At 37.8% G+C, this 14,350-nt stretch overlaps 1 protein-coding gene across 4 annotated transcripts in view; it reads left to right on the plus strand.

Moving 5' to 3' along the window:
* GABRG3 (gamma-aminobutyric acid type A receptor subunit gamma3) overlaps positions 1–4,127 on the plus strand; it is a 290,524-nt gene extending 286,397 nt beyond the window's left edge. For 3 of the 4 annotated variants that reach the window (XM_086880630.1, XM_086880631.1, XM_023947311.2), the window contains one exon: positions 821–2,531. In XM_086880630.1, coding sequence (XP_086736756.1) covers positions 821–1,099 — 279 coding nt within the window. In that variant the 3' untranslated portion in view covers positions 1,100–2,531. Of the gene's footprint in view, positions 1–820 lie in introns of all 4 variants that reach the window. The other variant, XM_086880632.1, reaches the window with a different exon arrangement.
* The last annotated feature ends 10,223 nt before the right edge of the window (positions 4,128–14,350 follow it).

A 14,350-nucleotide genomic window follows, 5' to 3' on the forward strand; every position in this document is an offset into this window, starting at 1 on the left:
ATGCTGAGTACTTTGTATAGTATGGATGCAATAACCCAGAGCATCTTCCTAAATGCAAGCAATCGTGATCAGCTTGTTAGAGCACAGCCAGCACTCTCCTGCAGGCAAAGCCAATGCTCAGCACAACCCCAGGGAGAGGAAGGGCCTCTTAGGTAAGAGAAAACCAGGCTGACAGGGCTGTGTCTGCTTTGTCAGGGCTGTGCAGACAGGCAGCAAAGCTGATGGGGACCTTTTCTAGTGATGTCAGCAGAGGAGGTGACATTTGTGAAGATGGAATGGGTAAATGAAAGGGGAGACTACTGTGAGAAGGCATCTTGCATGCCAAGGAAATGATGTGACAGAAAAGCTGACAAAGTGCAAATAGAGAGTACATTGGAGAGGGAGAGGTCTTTAAGCATGAAGGCTGCTGTGAGGATGTGCATGACATCAAAGTGTCCTATCTCTGAGATGGTTTGTGTGATAAGCACTAAGGGGACATGTCTCAGGATGGCATTTTGAAATCCTGTACTGAAATGATCACTATCTATTGCTGACCATATCTGTTTTTATAAATCACTGTAAAGTTAAGAGGCAGTGAATGTTCCTATGCGAAATGGAGGACATTGTAGAAATAAATGGAGAGGGGGTATATCTTCCTTATTATTGAGAATCCATCTTAAATGTAGCTGCAAGTATTTAAAACAACTTGCAAATAATATTCTGACAGGTAAGTGAACTCTTAAGAGTGAAAAAATTATTGTTGCTTGCTGTGATTATTAATTTTGATCTGCATCATACAGAGAAACTTATCAAACCATTGTGGTTTTTTTTTTCTCCTCAGAATTATTCTGTACTTGATATGAGACCACCAACTACAGTCATCACATTGAACAATACCATGTATTGGCAAGATTTTGAAGATGCATGTGTCTATGAATGTCTGGATGGGAAAGACTGTCAGAGCTTTTTCTGTTGTTATGAAGAGTGTAAATCAGGCTCATGGAGGAGAGGACGGATTCACATAGACATCTTAGAACTGGACTCTTACTCTAGGGTCTTTTTTCCTACATCTTTCCTGCTGTTTAACCTGGTCTACTGGGTTGGATACCTCTATCTTTAAATGTTGCCTGTAGCAGTGAAGACTTGCTGCGTTTTCTCACTGCGGACGGATGGTGAAAGTGCAGAAAAAGTGAAGGACACAGTCAGTTTCATCTCAGATTATAAAGACCACATTAACCTTCACCATCACAGAGCCTGATGAAGAATTTTAACATGTAATTTCCTGAAAAAGCAAAACACGGAAGAATTCTCTCCTAACTGCTCTTTGTTTTAAGAAAAAGGTTCTTACAAAGTTCAGCTGAATTTGTAGTGTAAGCGATGTTTATGAATAATTATTGTATATTAAAATCTCTACTACTGTCCCTTGCCATAGAATATATTCACAATTCAGGCAAAGTTTAAATATGTAATTTTTATTTTTTCATTCCCATACTTTCTTCACAATGCTGCCATGTCCCTAAGGCTCAGAGCAATGTACACTGACACTAGCAAAGCCAAAGCCAATGAAAATGCTCATTTGTATTTAAATTTGCTTGATACCATAGGCTGTGGGAAATTGATGATCTCCTTGATATAGAGTAACCACCAAGAGACAACAAGAAATGTCTGGTAGGATCAAAACGTGGATGTTACCTTCTGCAGAGGCCTGGGATTCATGGAATTAGCCACTTACCCCACATATTTGATTTAACTTAAAGGTGAAAAGGCAGACAGAGAAGAAAGCTATAATTTTGATATAAATAAGACTTGCCTATCTGTGAGGAAGCTGTAGGCATAACTTCTACACATGTTCAAGCTTTTAACTGTGTTTTTTATAACTCAAACACAGGATGGTCATTGACTTCTAAAGTACTATACTTGAAGCAGGACAAGATTCCTGCTTGTTTGTGTCATTGTAGCAGTTCATAGTGCATAGCCCATAAGTAAAAATCACTATAATATCACCAGGAATATGTGGCTTTCTTCAGATTTCAATCTGCTAAAAAGTGTGCCAATGCATTCTTATTTTTTCTCTCAAAGTTGTATTATATAATTGAAAAACATGTGTGCCAAAGGCCTTTTGTTCTTTTTGTAACATTAAGCACTGCAATATTTACTCATGGTAGTTGCTCCCTGGGCCTGAGCTAAAGACTGAACACTTGTTTGAATAGTGCATTACAGGAACTCAATTGTGACACTTGGATTAAGCATGAAGTAGTTGCCACATACAGAAAGAGGTTCTTTTCATTCTTTTCCAAAATTTTCAACTATATTTTACACTAAAAAAGAATTTTGTATTTTTCAAGGTTTTGATCATTTAACCCATTTTTTCAAAAGCTAATTTTACAGTATTAGACTAAGTGATGTCTTTTACAGACTGTCTACATAGTTATTATTAAGCAAACAAGCCACATCCATAATTAAATAGCAGTAGCTTTTCACTACCCTTTGCATGACAAATTGTTACAAAAGATTGAAGTCAAAAGATAATTAAAACAACAATTCTATTTCTTTTCTCTTTTGGAGATAATTTTTTTATGAACTCAAAAAACATGTCTCTTCTAGGCAGTATTTGATGAAAAAATGAATAGTGGATGTGACTAGAAAGGAGTTCCTTTTTCCTCAAAAGGAAAACCCTGCAAACAAGCAAAAACTAATGCAATGATAATTCTAAAGGAACAGAAATGCTGTCATGTTCTTTGAAACATCACTGTCTGTCATTGCTGTTGCTCTGTTCTTCCACTGAGTTTTTAATTGGAAGAAAAAAAAAAGCTAAAACAAAAGTTAATTGTAGTTATTCAAAATCTTCTGTTTTTAACTTGTCTGAAATATTAGAAACATAGCTGGGTTTAGGTGGTGGAGGGGAATTGCTTCTGTAAGGCCTGACAAAATTTACAACAGAAGCACAGAGAAGAAATATTTTGAGGCAGAATCAAAGCCTTATTTTTAGACAAATCTGCCCAATCTGATGTCTTCTAAACTAACGATAACCTTCTGATTTCAAAATACATGTTGAAAATTTTGCTAACTCTCATTAGCAAATTTACTGCTCTGTAAACCTGTGTCCTGCATTTGGAGGTATGGACTTAATTTAAGGATGTCAGTGATATTTTAAGTAGTGCAAGGAAGTGATTAAATTTGAGTTGGATATCCTGATCTCTAATTATTAATTAGTCTACTCTAATAGTCACCTTCAGCCATATTTTGCAAGAATACTAGAAAAAATCCAAGCCTAAATAAAAGAATGGAAACCATTTTCCTTTAGGGGGTGATCCTGCAAACCCTCTGCACAATCAATTGATTTTGGTGGTAGTATTGAGACAAATGATGCACAATCAGGTGCTTTCCACGATTAGATCTTGAACAGGTAAAGTGAGGTTTATTTAAAAATTCCATACTGTGTGACTTTGCTGGGAAGGAGAACATTCCCATGTTAGATGATGAGCATATGCTTCTCTTCTGCTCATGGCTGCCCATGAGCCCTGCTGAAAGCAGGAAATTCCAAGAGATCCTTCTTTGCAAGACTGATTCTGCTAAGTCCATTCATATTGCCTATTTTCTTTTTCATAAACAGAAGACATAAGAATATAGTTCCAACTTTTTCCACTGTCCTAAATCAAGAAAGAAGCCTTAGACACTACTGCCTTCTGCTCTTACAGTGTGAGCAGAGGACCTATTCTACTGTGTAATTTATTCTACTCTGAGGTTATCAAAAAATTGATTTTTATGCAAGGCAAGCGGCTGCAGGCTGGCAGGCTGCTGAGTGCATTCCTCTGCTTGTTCCTGGTAACTTGGCTTACTCTCACTGCTCTACTGCTCCAGGCTTTCTCAGCCACTGGAAAACCTTAGAGATCAGGGAAGGTAGGTGTTCTATGATCTGAATCATTCAAAATGGCATTGTTGTCTGCGTACATCTATGTGCCATATCCTTCTGTAGGAGTAAGAATATCCTCATCGACCTTCAGATATTCTTTTGCTTCTTTTGCAAATTGGCAAAAGTTAACCTTTTTGCATGCTGTCCCAGGAGAAATGTAAGAACTGCATTTTAGCATTTTAGAACATGTTCTCATCATATAATTTCATATTAAAAACTTGCACTTCTTCAACTACTTCTTTTTGTTATTTAGTACTTCTTTTCACCCTTCCAAGGAAGGGAACAGAGAAAAGCAAAATCAAATGAGCAGTGAAATGAACAAATTTGGCTATGTAAAACCTCAAAACCAAGTCTCTTCACATTACATTTCTTCCTTGTTCAAGTTGCAGAAGGGATTGTGTAGGGTTTTATTTCCCCAGGAGGATCTAAAGTCAGCCCTCTTATTCTCCCCTTCAATTAGAAGTTCTTGGGCATAGTTTTTCTTTATTGAGGGCAGCATTTTCAAGGCAACTAAGAATGTATAAAAAATTTTGGTCTGCTTAATTCGATCTGCTCAGTTTTCCTGGCTCTGGTGCCTATCATATTGGCAGCTCCCTTTTATACAGCCATTCTTCCAAGAACGAGGGTATAAAAACTTGTACACTCTCACAATGTCCAGCAGTAATGTGGAACTGCAGTGCACCACACACCACACAATTTTAATATAACTTTCTAACCAAAAAGTGGGAGTGTAGTTTAAAACACCTCAGGCATTTTGATAACCTTCTCTTTCTCATGTTCTCCTTAATCAACTCTCAACTGTATATTGCTATATTGTGCATACCAATAAAAATGATAAAAATTACAAAAGCCAGAACTGTCTTCACGGAGACAGTGATGAGTAGTGAAGTTAAAAGAAGAGAAAGAAATTATTTTTTATTGCTGTGCAGTTCTTATCTGTTGCAGTCCTTTTATTCAATTTAACCCACAGCTAATTCCAAATCATCCACCTGGAGGTTTGCACATTCATCAGCTGGAACAGCAGTGACACATGAGCCTTTAGCTGATAGGAATTTATTTCTGGAACTGCAGGCATACTGCCAAATAACTCAGACAGATAGCTATCTTAAACACTTCTGCAGCTCTAATGTGTCTCGGTGTCTAGCTTCTCAAGTTATTTCATGAATTTACCCCAACTCCCCTTACATGGTCATTTCATGAAGGGAAGGCTGTTTACCTCCTTTTTACCCAAAATTTCACCATATATCCAATGAAATGACTCTCCTTCATGACCAGACGCCAGGTAGCTCTGGAACTACTGACTTTGTGGGAAGGGAGACTCAATACTTTAAGACAGACAGATTTCACCGAACCACAGAATTAAATAGGTTGGAAAAGACCTTGGAGATCATCAAGTCCAACCTATGACCTAACACCACCTTATCAACTAAACCATAGCACTAAGTGCCATATGCAGTCTTTTTTTAAACACCTCCAGGGGTCATTTCATTAGCCTCACCATCTGAGTCAGTGTTACCTTCTAAACTGTAAAACAAAGTGCCCACAGAAACTTGTAAAAGCTGTCCATAGCAGACTGTACTTTTTCCATTGGATGCTCTTTCCTGGTTTCCATATAATGCAGTAAGAAAAGGCAAGCCATATATCAAAATCTTAGATGCCTACGCAGGCAGATGATTTTTTTTTCAAGGTATCTTCTTCTTGCTCCCAGTGAAATGCTTGTGCCTCTTACGTCAGTGCCTTTATCATTCATTAATATGAAAGGATATTCATCAACATTAAAGACTATTTCTCATCTGAAAGTTAGAAAGTGGGACCAATGACTTTTCTGGAGTTCTTCCTGAGCACCACAGTGTGTTACCAATATTCTAAATGTCTTCAACCTATAGACTGAGAATTTCTCTGCATTTTCTTTATTTTTCTAAACAGTCTGTAGGTTTCTTATTTCATAAATAGCAAAAGGCTGCAGTGGAACTTCAGCAGTTTAGCAGAATTCTTCCTTCTTCATTCAGTAATTTCAATTCTCCAAGAGATACAGAGCATAAAATCAAGGCTCACCTAGATCTCCTTCCAGAAGACTATTTAAAATAGGAAAAGACTAAGGATTGTGAATGTATTTCCACAGATGAAAGGTTTTCTTTAAAGGTTTTTTGGCTTTTTTTTTCCTCAGTTAATTTTAGATCCTGCCTCCACAAGCATAAAATTAGCTAAACTTACACTTGCCTACTGAGAAAAAAAGTATAGTGTTATTAGTCTTACACGATACTTGTATGCCCAGCACCTTCTTATGGTTCATCACAATCTCTTCTTGAAGGGTTCTATATGTGAAAAAATTAAGGCCTTTCTTCATGACTCAGTGACCTTAATGGTATTACCTTTTTCCTTGGGATCTAGAAGGAATTATTTCATCTTAATTTAGGCCACTGGTTTAGATACTAAAACCAAAGCTATGTTTTATGTCTAAAGTGAAATTATGTTTCAACAGAAAAAATTATCTCAGCTTGAACTGAATTGCTTTGAGAAGTTAAACAGTAATTTATTTTCTTTATGCTGAACATTTGGTGGATAATTCAATGAGATATGATGGCCCACCACCCTGTCTAGCTAGGACTAAGTCCTGAACTAAGGATAAATATTGTTCTAACTCTATACTAATCTAATTTACCTAGCAGCTGTTTTTTTTAAATGACTTTGGATTGTGATTGTCTTCAGGTGCTTGGTTAGATACTGTTGACATTCCTCAAGTGAGATACCCAATATCTGTGATGATGTACTGTTTTCTATAGACTTTACTTTCTTTTACTTTTCCTCTTTTGTTGTGGGTCCTCAACTCGGTGTCTGTATGCATCTGGACTCCTCAAGGGTTTTCCTACAATATATGTGAAATTAGAGAATAAAATTCCTTATGAAATTCAGGGCCTCAGAGCTGGACACCTGAGAATTCTCTGCTTTCTATCAAAACATTCATTTTGATCTTCTAATCATTTGCTATTTATAAAGGACAATCAGAAGACGTGATTATGTTTATTCATATATCTAGGGGAGAGCTTTCTCAAGGACTGAACTAGGCAAAGCAGGCACTGATATGCAGCCAGTAACTTGTTGGGAATTCTTTTATCTAGGTAAGGAATGGCTCTAATCAGAGGAGACACAACAGCCTCTGGTGACATGGAAGCACCCACATAACTTTACTTGGAGGCTTAAGCCAGCCTGTGGAGCTTCTTATAGGGGAGTTCAGATGCTCCCTTCAGTACAGAACTTTTTAATACAGCCCTTAATACTCTTCTAATGTCTTGCAGCAGTGCTTACAAGACAGGAAGCTGTACTGACACAATATATTCTAAAATACAAAGAATGACAGCTTCACAATGAAGCTGGTGATGGCTTGTTACTGAAACTGTACTAGGATTACCAGTTTAAAAAATACCAGTTTAAAAGCCTACTAGGTCCCAGTCAAAACTTTCCACATTAATTAAGACCATTGACCAGAAGAATGGTTTAAGTTTAAATCAGCAATTAGGAAGATAATTGGATGATATTCTGTAAAAGTTGATTACCCATTGTTTGGATTCAAAACTTGTGGAGTGTAGATTTGTAACTTAAGTACTTAATGTGAGATTTGTGATTTATATACTTAAAGTAAGGTCTAAAACAGGTAAATGCTACAATTTCTAAATTGCGCATTAATATAAAATGGATGAAGAGAACAATACTGATGACATGTTTTTTAAAAACTACTGAAAAATGTGAAATAGAGCATGCTGTAGAATCCGTTTCATGCTTACAGACCTCATGGAATCCTTAAAATGAGAGCAACTGTGGAACTCATGGGAAGCTGGTGAAATAATTGCATTTGACAATATTACACAGGGAAGTACGGCACTGCCAGACAGAATGCTGCAAAGGAAAAAATGAACAGAAAAAGCTCCCACGAAACACTTCCTCTGAACAGTGGGAAACCTGGTGCAGAGAGATTACAGTATCACACTCCCTTATTCTCTTTAGCAGTCATTCAGGAGTCCTGTCACTTTTTTGTCATCCACAATCACATGCAATACCAACCTTAAACCATGGACCAACCTGTGGCTACCACAGGCCATCACCAAACTCCTCACATAATCCTGATCTAAACTCTCAGTATACTGCTCTCAAAACAATTTTTCCCACCATGATAACACATGGATATTTATTTTTTTTTTAAAGTGAGTGTAATTTTAGTAATCAAATAAATACTGCCAATTATGTGCCAAATTGAATTTTCTTATAGAACACAGATAAAATTTTAGATTTCTAATTATCCTTCCTTCCTAAGTTTTTGTTAGGGGTGTGTGATTTTGTTGCTAGCAGTGCAGCTTGTGATGTCATAGTGAAATGAAAGTACAATTATGTGCCCAATGTGCCTTGAATAATACAGGTAGCACTAGTTCCAGTATGTCATTCTAAGTCAGATAGCCATCCCAGTGATCCCCCAGACTGACCTAATCAGAAAAGTCAAACACCCATGTGCTTCATCTCCTCAAGTTTGCAGACATTGACTTTCCCTTCTTGATCACGTCCATTCCAGTTTACTTTGTGTTAAGGAGTAGGGCTGTGCGTCTAGAATACTATTTATATTCGTATTTTGATCCCAGCATTTGTATTTCTGGATACAAATAAATACACATTATCAGAAAATGCAAGTATGGCGTGCATGTTTGGTGGTTGTATTTTTCTTATAGAATTTGAGAGCTTAACAAAATAGAAATAGTTTTCTGAAAATCTGCTTGAGAGAAAAGGCTTGGTGTGCTACCTTTCTAATAGGGTGTAGGTTGTTCTTGAAAGTAATTTCAAATAAGTCTTTAAAAAAAGATTTTTACATTTTCAACAGTAAGCATGAGCTGACTAAACTGCAAAAAATATTTGAGACTGCAGTTTATCCGTGGGACTAATTTAAACTGGGAAAAATATGCTACAAAATTCAAAGAGAAATCAAGAAATAGGCTGTGTCTTTTTCCTAAACTGCTTGAATGTAAAGAATCTGCAATTTTAAAACTGTAATCAAATATGACTTCAAAACTTTCCCAATCCCAACTTTTTCAGTACCCAGTGAAATTTTACCAGTAAAACTATACTCTGTGGTTTTACAAGACTTATTTTTCAGCAGCCACTTATTGTTAAGAAAGACTGTCTTCTTGATTTATGCTCTTTGAATGTAATTTAATTCCCGCCTCTGTACATTCATGACCATGGAATTGTCAGTCTCAACCCACTCCAACTGTGAAATGCCTACTTCATTTTAGGATTACACTCCATAGTAACACTGGAGCTGACAGCTGGGCCACAGATAATGCATAAGATAATGCATAAATTTCCCAGATCTCTCATGATTCCACAGATTTCCCTGAGCTTGTTATATTTATACTTTAGGTATATTCCTAGAACTAAGGCATGTTTTTTCCAAAGGGCATTTTATTTCACAAAAACCAATTACACCCAGAGTATTTAATTAAACTTTCACTAAGGAATTACTTTTTTCTTGTTTTCACTCATTAGTTTGAGATGCAATTCATGCTTTATCCCCATTTGTGTTCTGATACAACAACTAGATGCTTACCTGACCTGTTTGCTCAAAAATAAACATACATTCTGTACACTCCCCCAACAGCATCTGAACCTTCTTATTACAGTTAGTAAAATGCAGTAACCAGGTGGTTACTGTGCTGGTTTTACCATGTGGTTTTGCCTCACTCCCCTGGACAACTAGCAAGCATAACAGTTGCCATACATTAGTCATTAACACTTGCCACAGTCACAGTGTGAAGACAATTCCAGCTCTTCTCCCTTGAAGAGTTTAACCTGGAACACCAGCTATATTCTTGCAGTTATCCAGGGAGCCTGAATGTGAGTTAAGCACATCGGCCATTCCAGAGGTTTAAGGTGCTCATCCTGACAAATTCCGGAGGCTGTGACACATCTCTCAATTTAATAGCATTTCCTGCCCAGTAGGCTCGAGTGTGCCGTATAGAGTATGATGATGAACTGCGCCAATAAGTTCTGCCTTTTTATGTCACCGTCTGTCTCACCACCACAAATCCAGTTAAGAACTGAATTACTGCTTGGCAGTTCTAGTTAAAGTAAACTCAGTTTGTGAAATGGAAAATGAGCAAAGCTGAACATCAGGGAGCTATCCTGAAAATAAGGAATAAACGGAATGGGCGTTTTCCTACTGACTGATATTAGAAGACCACTGTCACTTAAAAGCCAGAGCAAAAAGCCTCACATTTTAAAAAAATAAATAATAAATAAATGGAAAGCAGCTGTGCTAGCAATGGAAAATAATTGGCATATGCTAAAGTTTCACATGCAGCAATGTCAGTTTTGGGGAGGGGGTTTACTGATTTGCATGTTCTCTTTTTTTTTTTTTCTTTTTTTTTTTTTAATAGCTTATATTCTTGTAGAGTGCAACAGATCTTGCATTAAAAGAAAGAATTTTTCATGAAAGCAAATTCTGGGCCAATGGGAGTTTCATTAGACCATCCTCTAGTCTTGGGCAAGCAATGAACACCATAAACATACATTTTTTTTTATATACTGTAGTGGCTTTAGATTCCAGGGTGCAAGAAAATGGAATATATTTACAGAGAAAGTCTTAGTCTAACACTGTCATGGATCACAGCAGAGACAAAATGATACCCATTGATAAGGTGCAGTCTCCTGGTGTCTTGCTGTTGTCAAGCAGGAGTCAAAGGTCCACCAAATGACAAAAATAAGGCAAAGCAAGAAAAAAGCAAACTTTCACTCTTCCTAGGTAAACAAAGAAGTCCTTGCTATCCTGTGTGGGGTCTCTTACCTGTAACATCCTTTTTTTCCCTCTGCACACAAATTCTGGCATTCTGGGTCAGTTAGGTCTGAGCATTGCTGTTAGGTATGCTCACAGCAGTGAGGGTGCTGGTACCATGGTCCTGCACGTGTTTCCCATGCATTTTCCCAGAAGGGGAAACAGCACTGAGTCCTTGGTGTCTTGGTGCCATGGTCACCTGAAATGCATGAAAGAGACCGTAAAACAAACAGAAGTGGAGGCTGTGACAGCTGATCCAAAAGGAATCCTCACTGAAAGCAATCATGTCTGCATTAATGAAAGATTAGATTTTATCAGAAAATAGTAGATTTTAATGCATTTATGCATTTATGCATATTGCATTAAAATATTATTTTAATGCAATAATGTAGGTCAAGCCACCACAAAACCCATTAAAAACTGAATTGACAAAGTTCATATTTAGCCAAAACCTTACCCCTCCCAGACCCCAAGAGATTCTGTTTCCAATATTTTCTACTATGAAATACTCCTGTTTTAAAGATACTCATGCACTTTCTACCAGAGAAAAGTTGGTAAATATCAGGTCAAATGCTTTGACCATTATTTTTTGGTAGAATTGTCCACTCAAAGCAATGACAACTGTGAAAGTTAAATGCAAAATTCCCATTGACTCCCTTAATTCCCACTGCCTGTGCTAGTTGAAGTGTAAATGTAAGTTGCAATGCTTCTTAATTGATTATACAGGGAATCTATCTAAGAATCAGCCAAGGACTCATAGGATTAATACAACATGCATGCTGTCAGTACTACACATTGACTGTGCAATTGACAACTGCACATCCAGTGAACTATAAATCATGCCATTGTCCACCCCTGGCACTTCTGCTGAGGGCTAAACTGGAGTTCAATAATAAAAAGCCTACCACTCTGTAGGAGAGAAGATAGATGCCAGTATCACTATGGTGTGGTAACAAGCCAGCAGCAATTGCCAGGCTGAATGCAAGGTAACGATGTGTTCTTAGCACAGCTGACACAGCTCTGTAATGAGTTATGTTATAGCTGTGTCTCACAGATCAAGGGAATGCATTACTGCCCCATGCTCAGCTCTGGTTACTGCAGGACAGTAATAACATTGTAGGGAGGACATCTGGTATATCCTCCCTACCTACAAGGCCAGGGAGGATGCTGAAGAAACAGAGGGAACCTATTAGACAGCTGCTAAGATGATTAAAGACCTGGAGCAGATGAACTGCAAGAAGCTGACAAACAGATCTCATTTGGAGCTGAGGCTAAGAGATGTTCTACTTGCAAACTGCAACCACTTGAAACACAGAAACAAAGACATTAAAGCCTAACTCAGTCTCCTCTCAGCATTGCTGTAAGAGAGCAGGGAACAGGTGTTTCACCCAGGGACACTTAGGTTGGAGATGAGGAACAGGTTTCCCACATTACAGCACTGCAAGAAAGGGGCTGCCTGGGAGGGTTCGGGGGGCTTCTGCCAAGGAGGCTTTCAACGTCTGCCTGGATAAATAGATCCTGGCCTAGTGTTGGTGATGGTCCCCTTCAAGCATAAGGTTTAAATACATGACCTCAAAAAACTCCCCACATTCTAATCAACATTTCTATAATTCTATAAAAGGATTTTTTCACCAGTTGCCTCTTCCATAAATATTCAACTAGATACGTAGTGAACAATGACACAACTAAAAACAACATATTAACAATCTGCTTTGACATTGCTGCTATTGTTCATTCTCTGAACAATTTATCTTTGCATATAGTACATAAGGCATATAGGGAATCACATTGTGCTTTCCCAGTGAAACCTCTCAATGCCATCCAGAGAAACAGACTTTTTATGACTGCGAAGTCCAAGGCTGAACATGCCATTTATGTCAATTAATTTTTTTTTAATTTATATTGCTTTCCCAGTTTTATCAAATTAAAAAGTAATATTTATTATGCAGCTTTTCAAAAGAAGCTTCTTATACCATCCCTATCTTATTTTCCCTTTGCAAACTGGCAAATTGTAGTATTTTCATGTTATGTTGCAAGAAGGAGAAACCCTAGCAGTTTTTAGCAGGCAATGTACAAACTACCATCTCTACACAAATCCCAGCAAAGGTATTAACCTTGAACATGAAAAATGCATGACTGAGTAACAGGTTCACTGTTACAGATGTAGGTGCAGTTTGCTGAGTCTATAATGTGTGAAGATTCTTCAGTGTATGAAAAAAAAGATAACAATTCTCCTCACAAGAATTTAATTAAATTTGTAGCCCTTATTGTAATGTAGGGTATACTAGATTTTCCAAAGTAATTTCAGCAATTGGTAGACACCAAATATATATTTTAGCCTCTTTTTATATGTTACATACACAAATAAAATTACTTCTATCTGCTTATGTTTTGCATGCAACGTGTAGTTATATCCAAAAGGGTAAAAAAATGTACAAGATATATACATTTACACTCTACAACTCTACAATGTAATTTCTTGTACATGCCTTCCCCTTTGGCCATGTACAAAACCAGCAGTTCACAAGTGGGAGACTGTATGGATAGGTGAATACAGAAAGCTTAGCAGAAGGTTAAGGCCTTGAGTTAGTGAGAACATTTCTACCAAGTACCTTTGGCTCGAAGGTTGCCACTCTATCTGTGTTATGTGTGTACATACATTTGCTTAATGGAGGCACTGAACTCATTAGTTCTGCATGTGTGAAACAAAGCCAGATTGAAACTGATGATCATATAAAGATTGTTTCAGTACAAAGCATTATCTTCACACATCTATGGAGAAACCCACCGAAACAGAAATGCTTTGTTTCATGCAAATCAAATCTCAGTACTTTCTGCTATGCAGCTGGTTATAGGAAGGGTTTGATACACATAGTTCACTCCAGAGCTCTTGGAAATAACAGGGCAGAGGGCTTTTGACAGTGGAACCTCATCACATGGCACTGCATCTCACACGAGGCAGTGAAAGGCAACTACTGAGCAGAGAAGCTGCTGTAGGCTATACCCTGAATTTCCAGCATGGACTCATCTACATCTTTGCATGGTACTGGAATGCAACTTAGAGTTGCTGACACAAGACAGCACTCCCAGAAATACAAAAGGCAGGAAGAACTCAAACCACAGGCACTAGGCATATAGGTGATCTGTGAAGTGCTGTCAGACTTGTCATGTCATCATTCAGGACTGGAGATTCCTGCAAGCTGCAGTTCTATGTAGGCAACCAGGACTGCATTCCTCCCACCCCTGACATGTGCCAGGTAGACAGCAACATGCTCCAAACAGAAAGAGAGGCCTGCAGTGTTGGCTATCCAAGATACTAATAGTTCTAGGAGGTAATCTATATTTTCCTGTTTTGCTCCCTATTCTGCATACGCAGAGGTATCACAGTCACTTCAGCACTCCCGTGTCAAAAACAGAAACTCTGTAACTCTTTCCATGAGAACAAAAAAAGAAAGGACTCTTCCACGTAATTTCCACGTAATGTGCTGCTTGAGTTACTTTTACTGCAGGTGGCTATCCAGAAAAAATAAATCACTATTTCTACAGTGCAAGAGGCCAGTCAAATCAAATATCAGTGGAAAAAAAATGGCAGCACAAAGCAAAGTTCATCTGTCCAAATACAGCTATAAATATTGGAGACTCTG

This window comes from Cyanistes caeruleus, chromosome 3 (genome assembly GCF_971803275.1).
Source record: "Cyanistes caeruleus chromosome 3, bCyaCae1.hap1.1, whole genome shotgun sequence".
In the NCBI taxonomy this organism is placed as follows: domain Eukaryota; kingdom Metazoa; phylum Chordata; class Aves; order Passeriformes; family Paridae; genus Cyanistes; species Cyanistes caeruleus.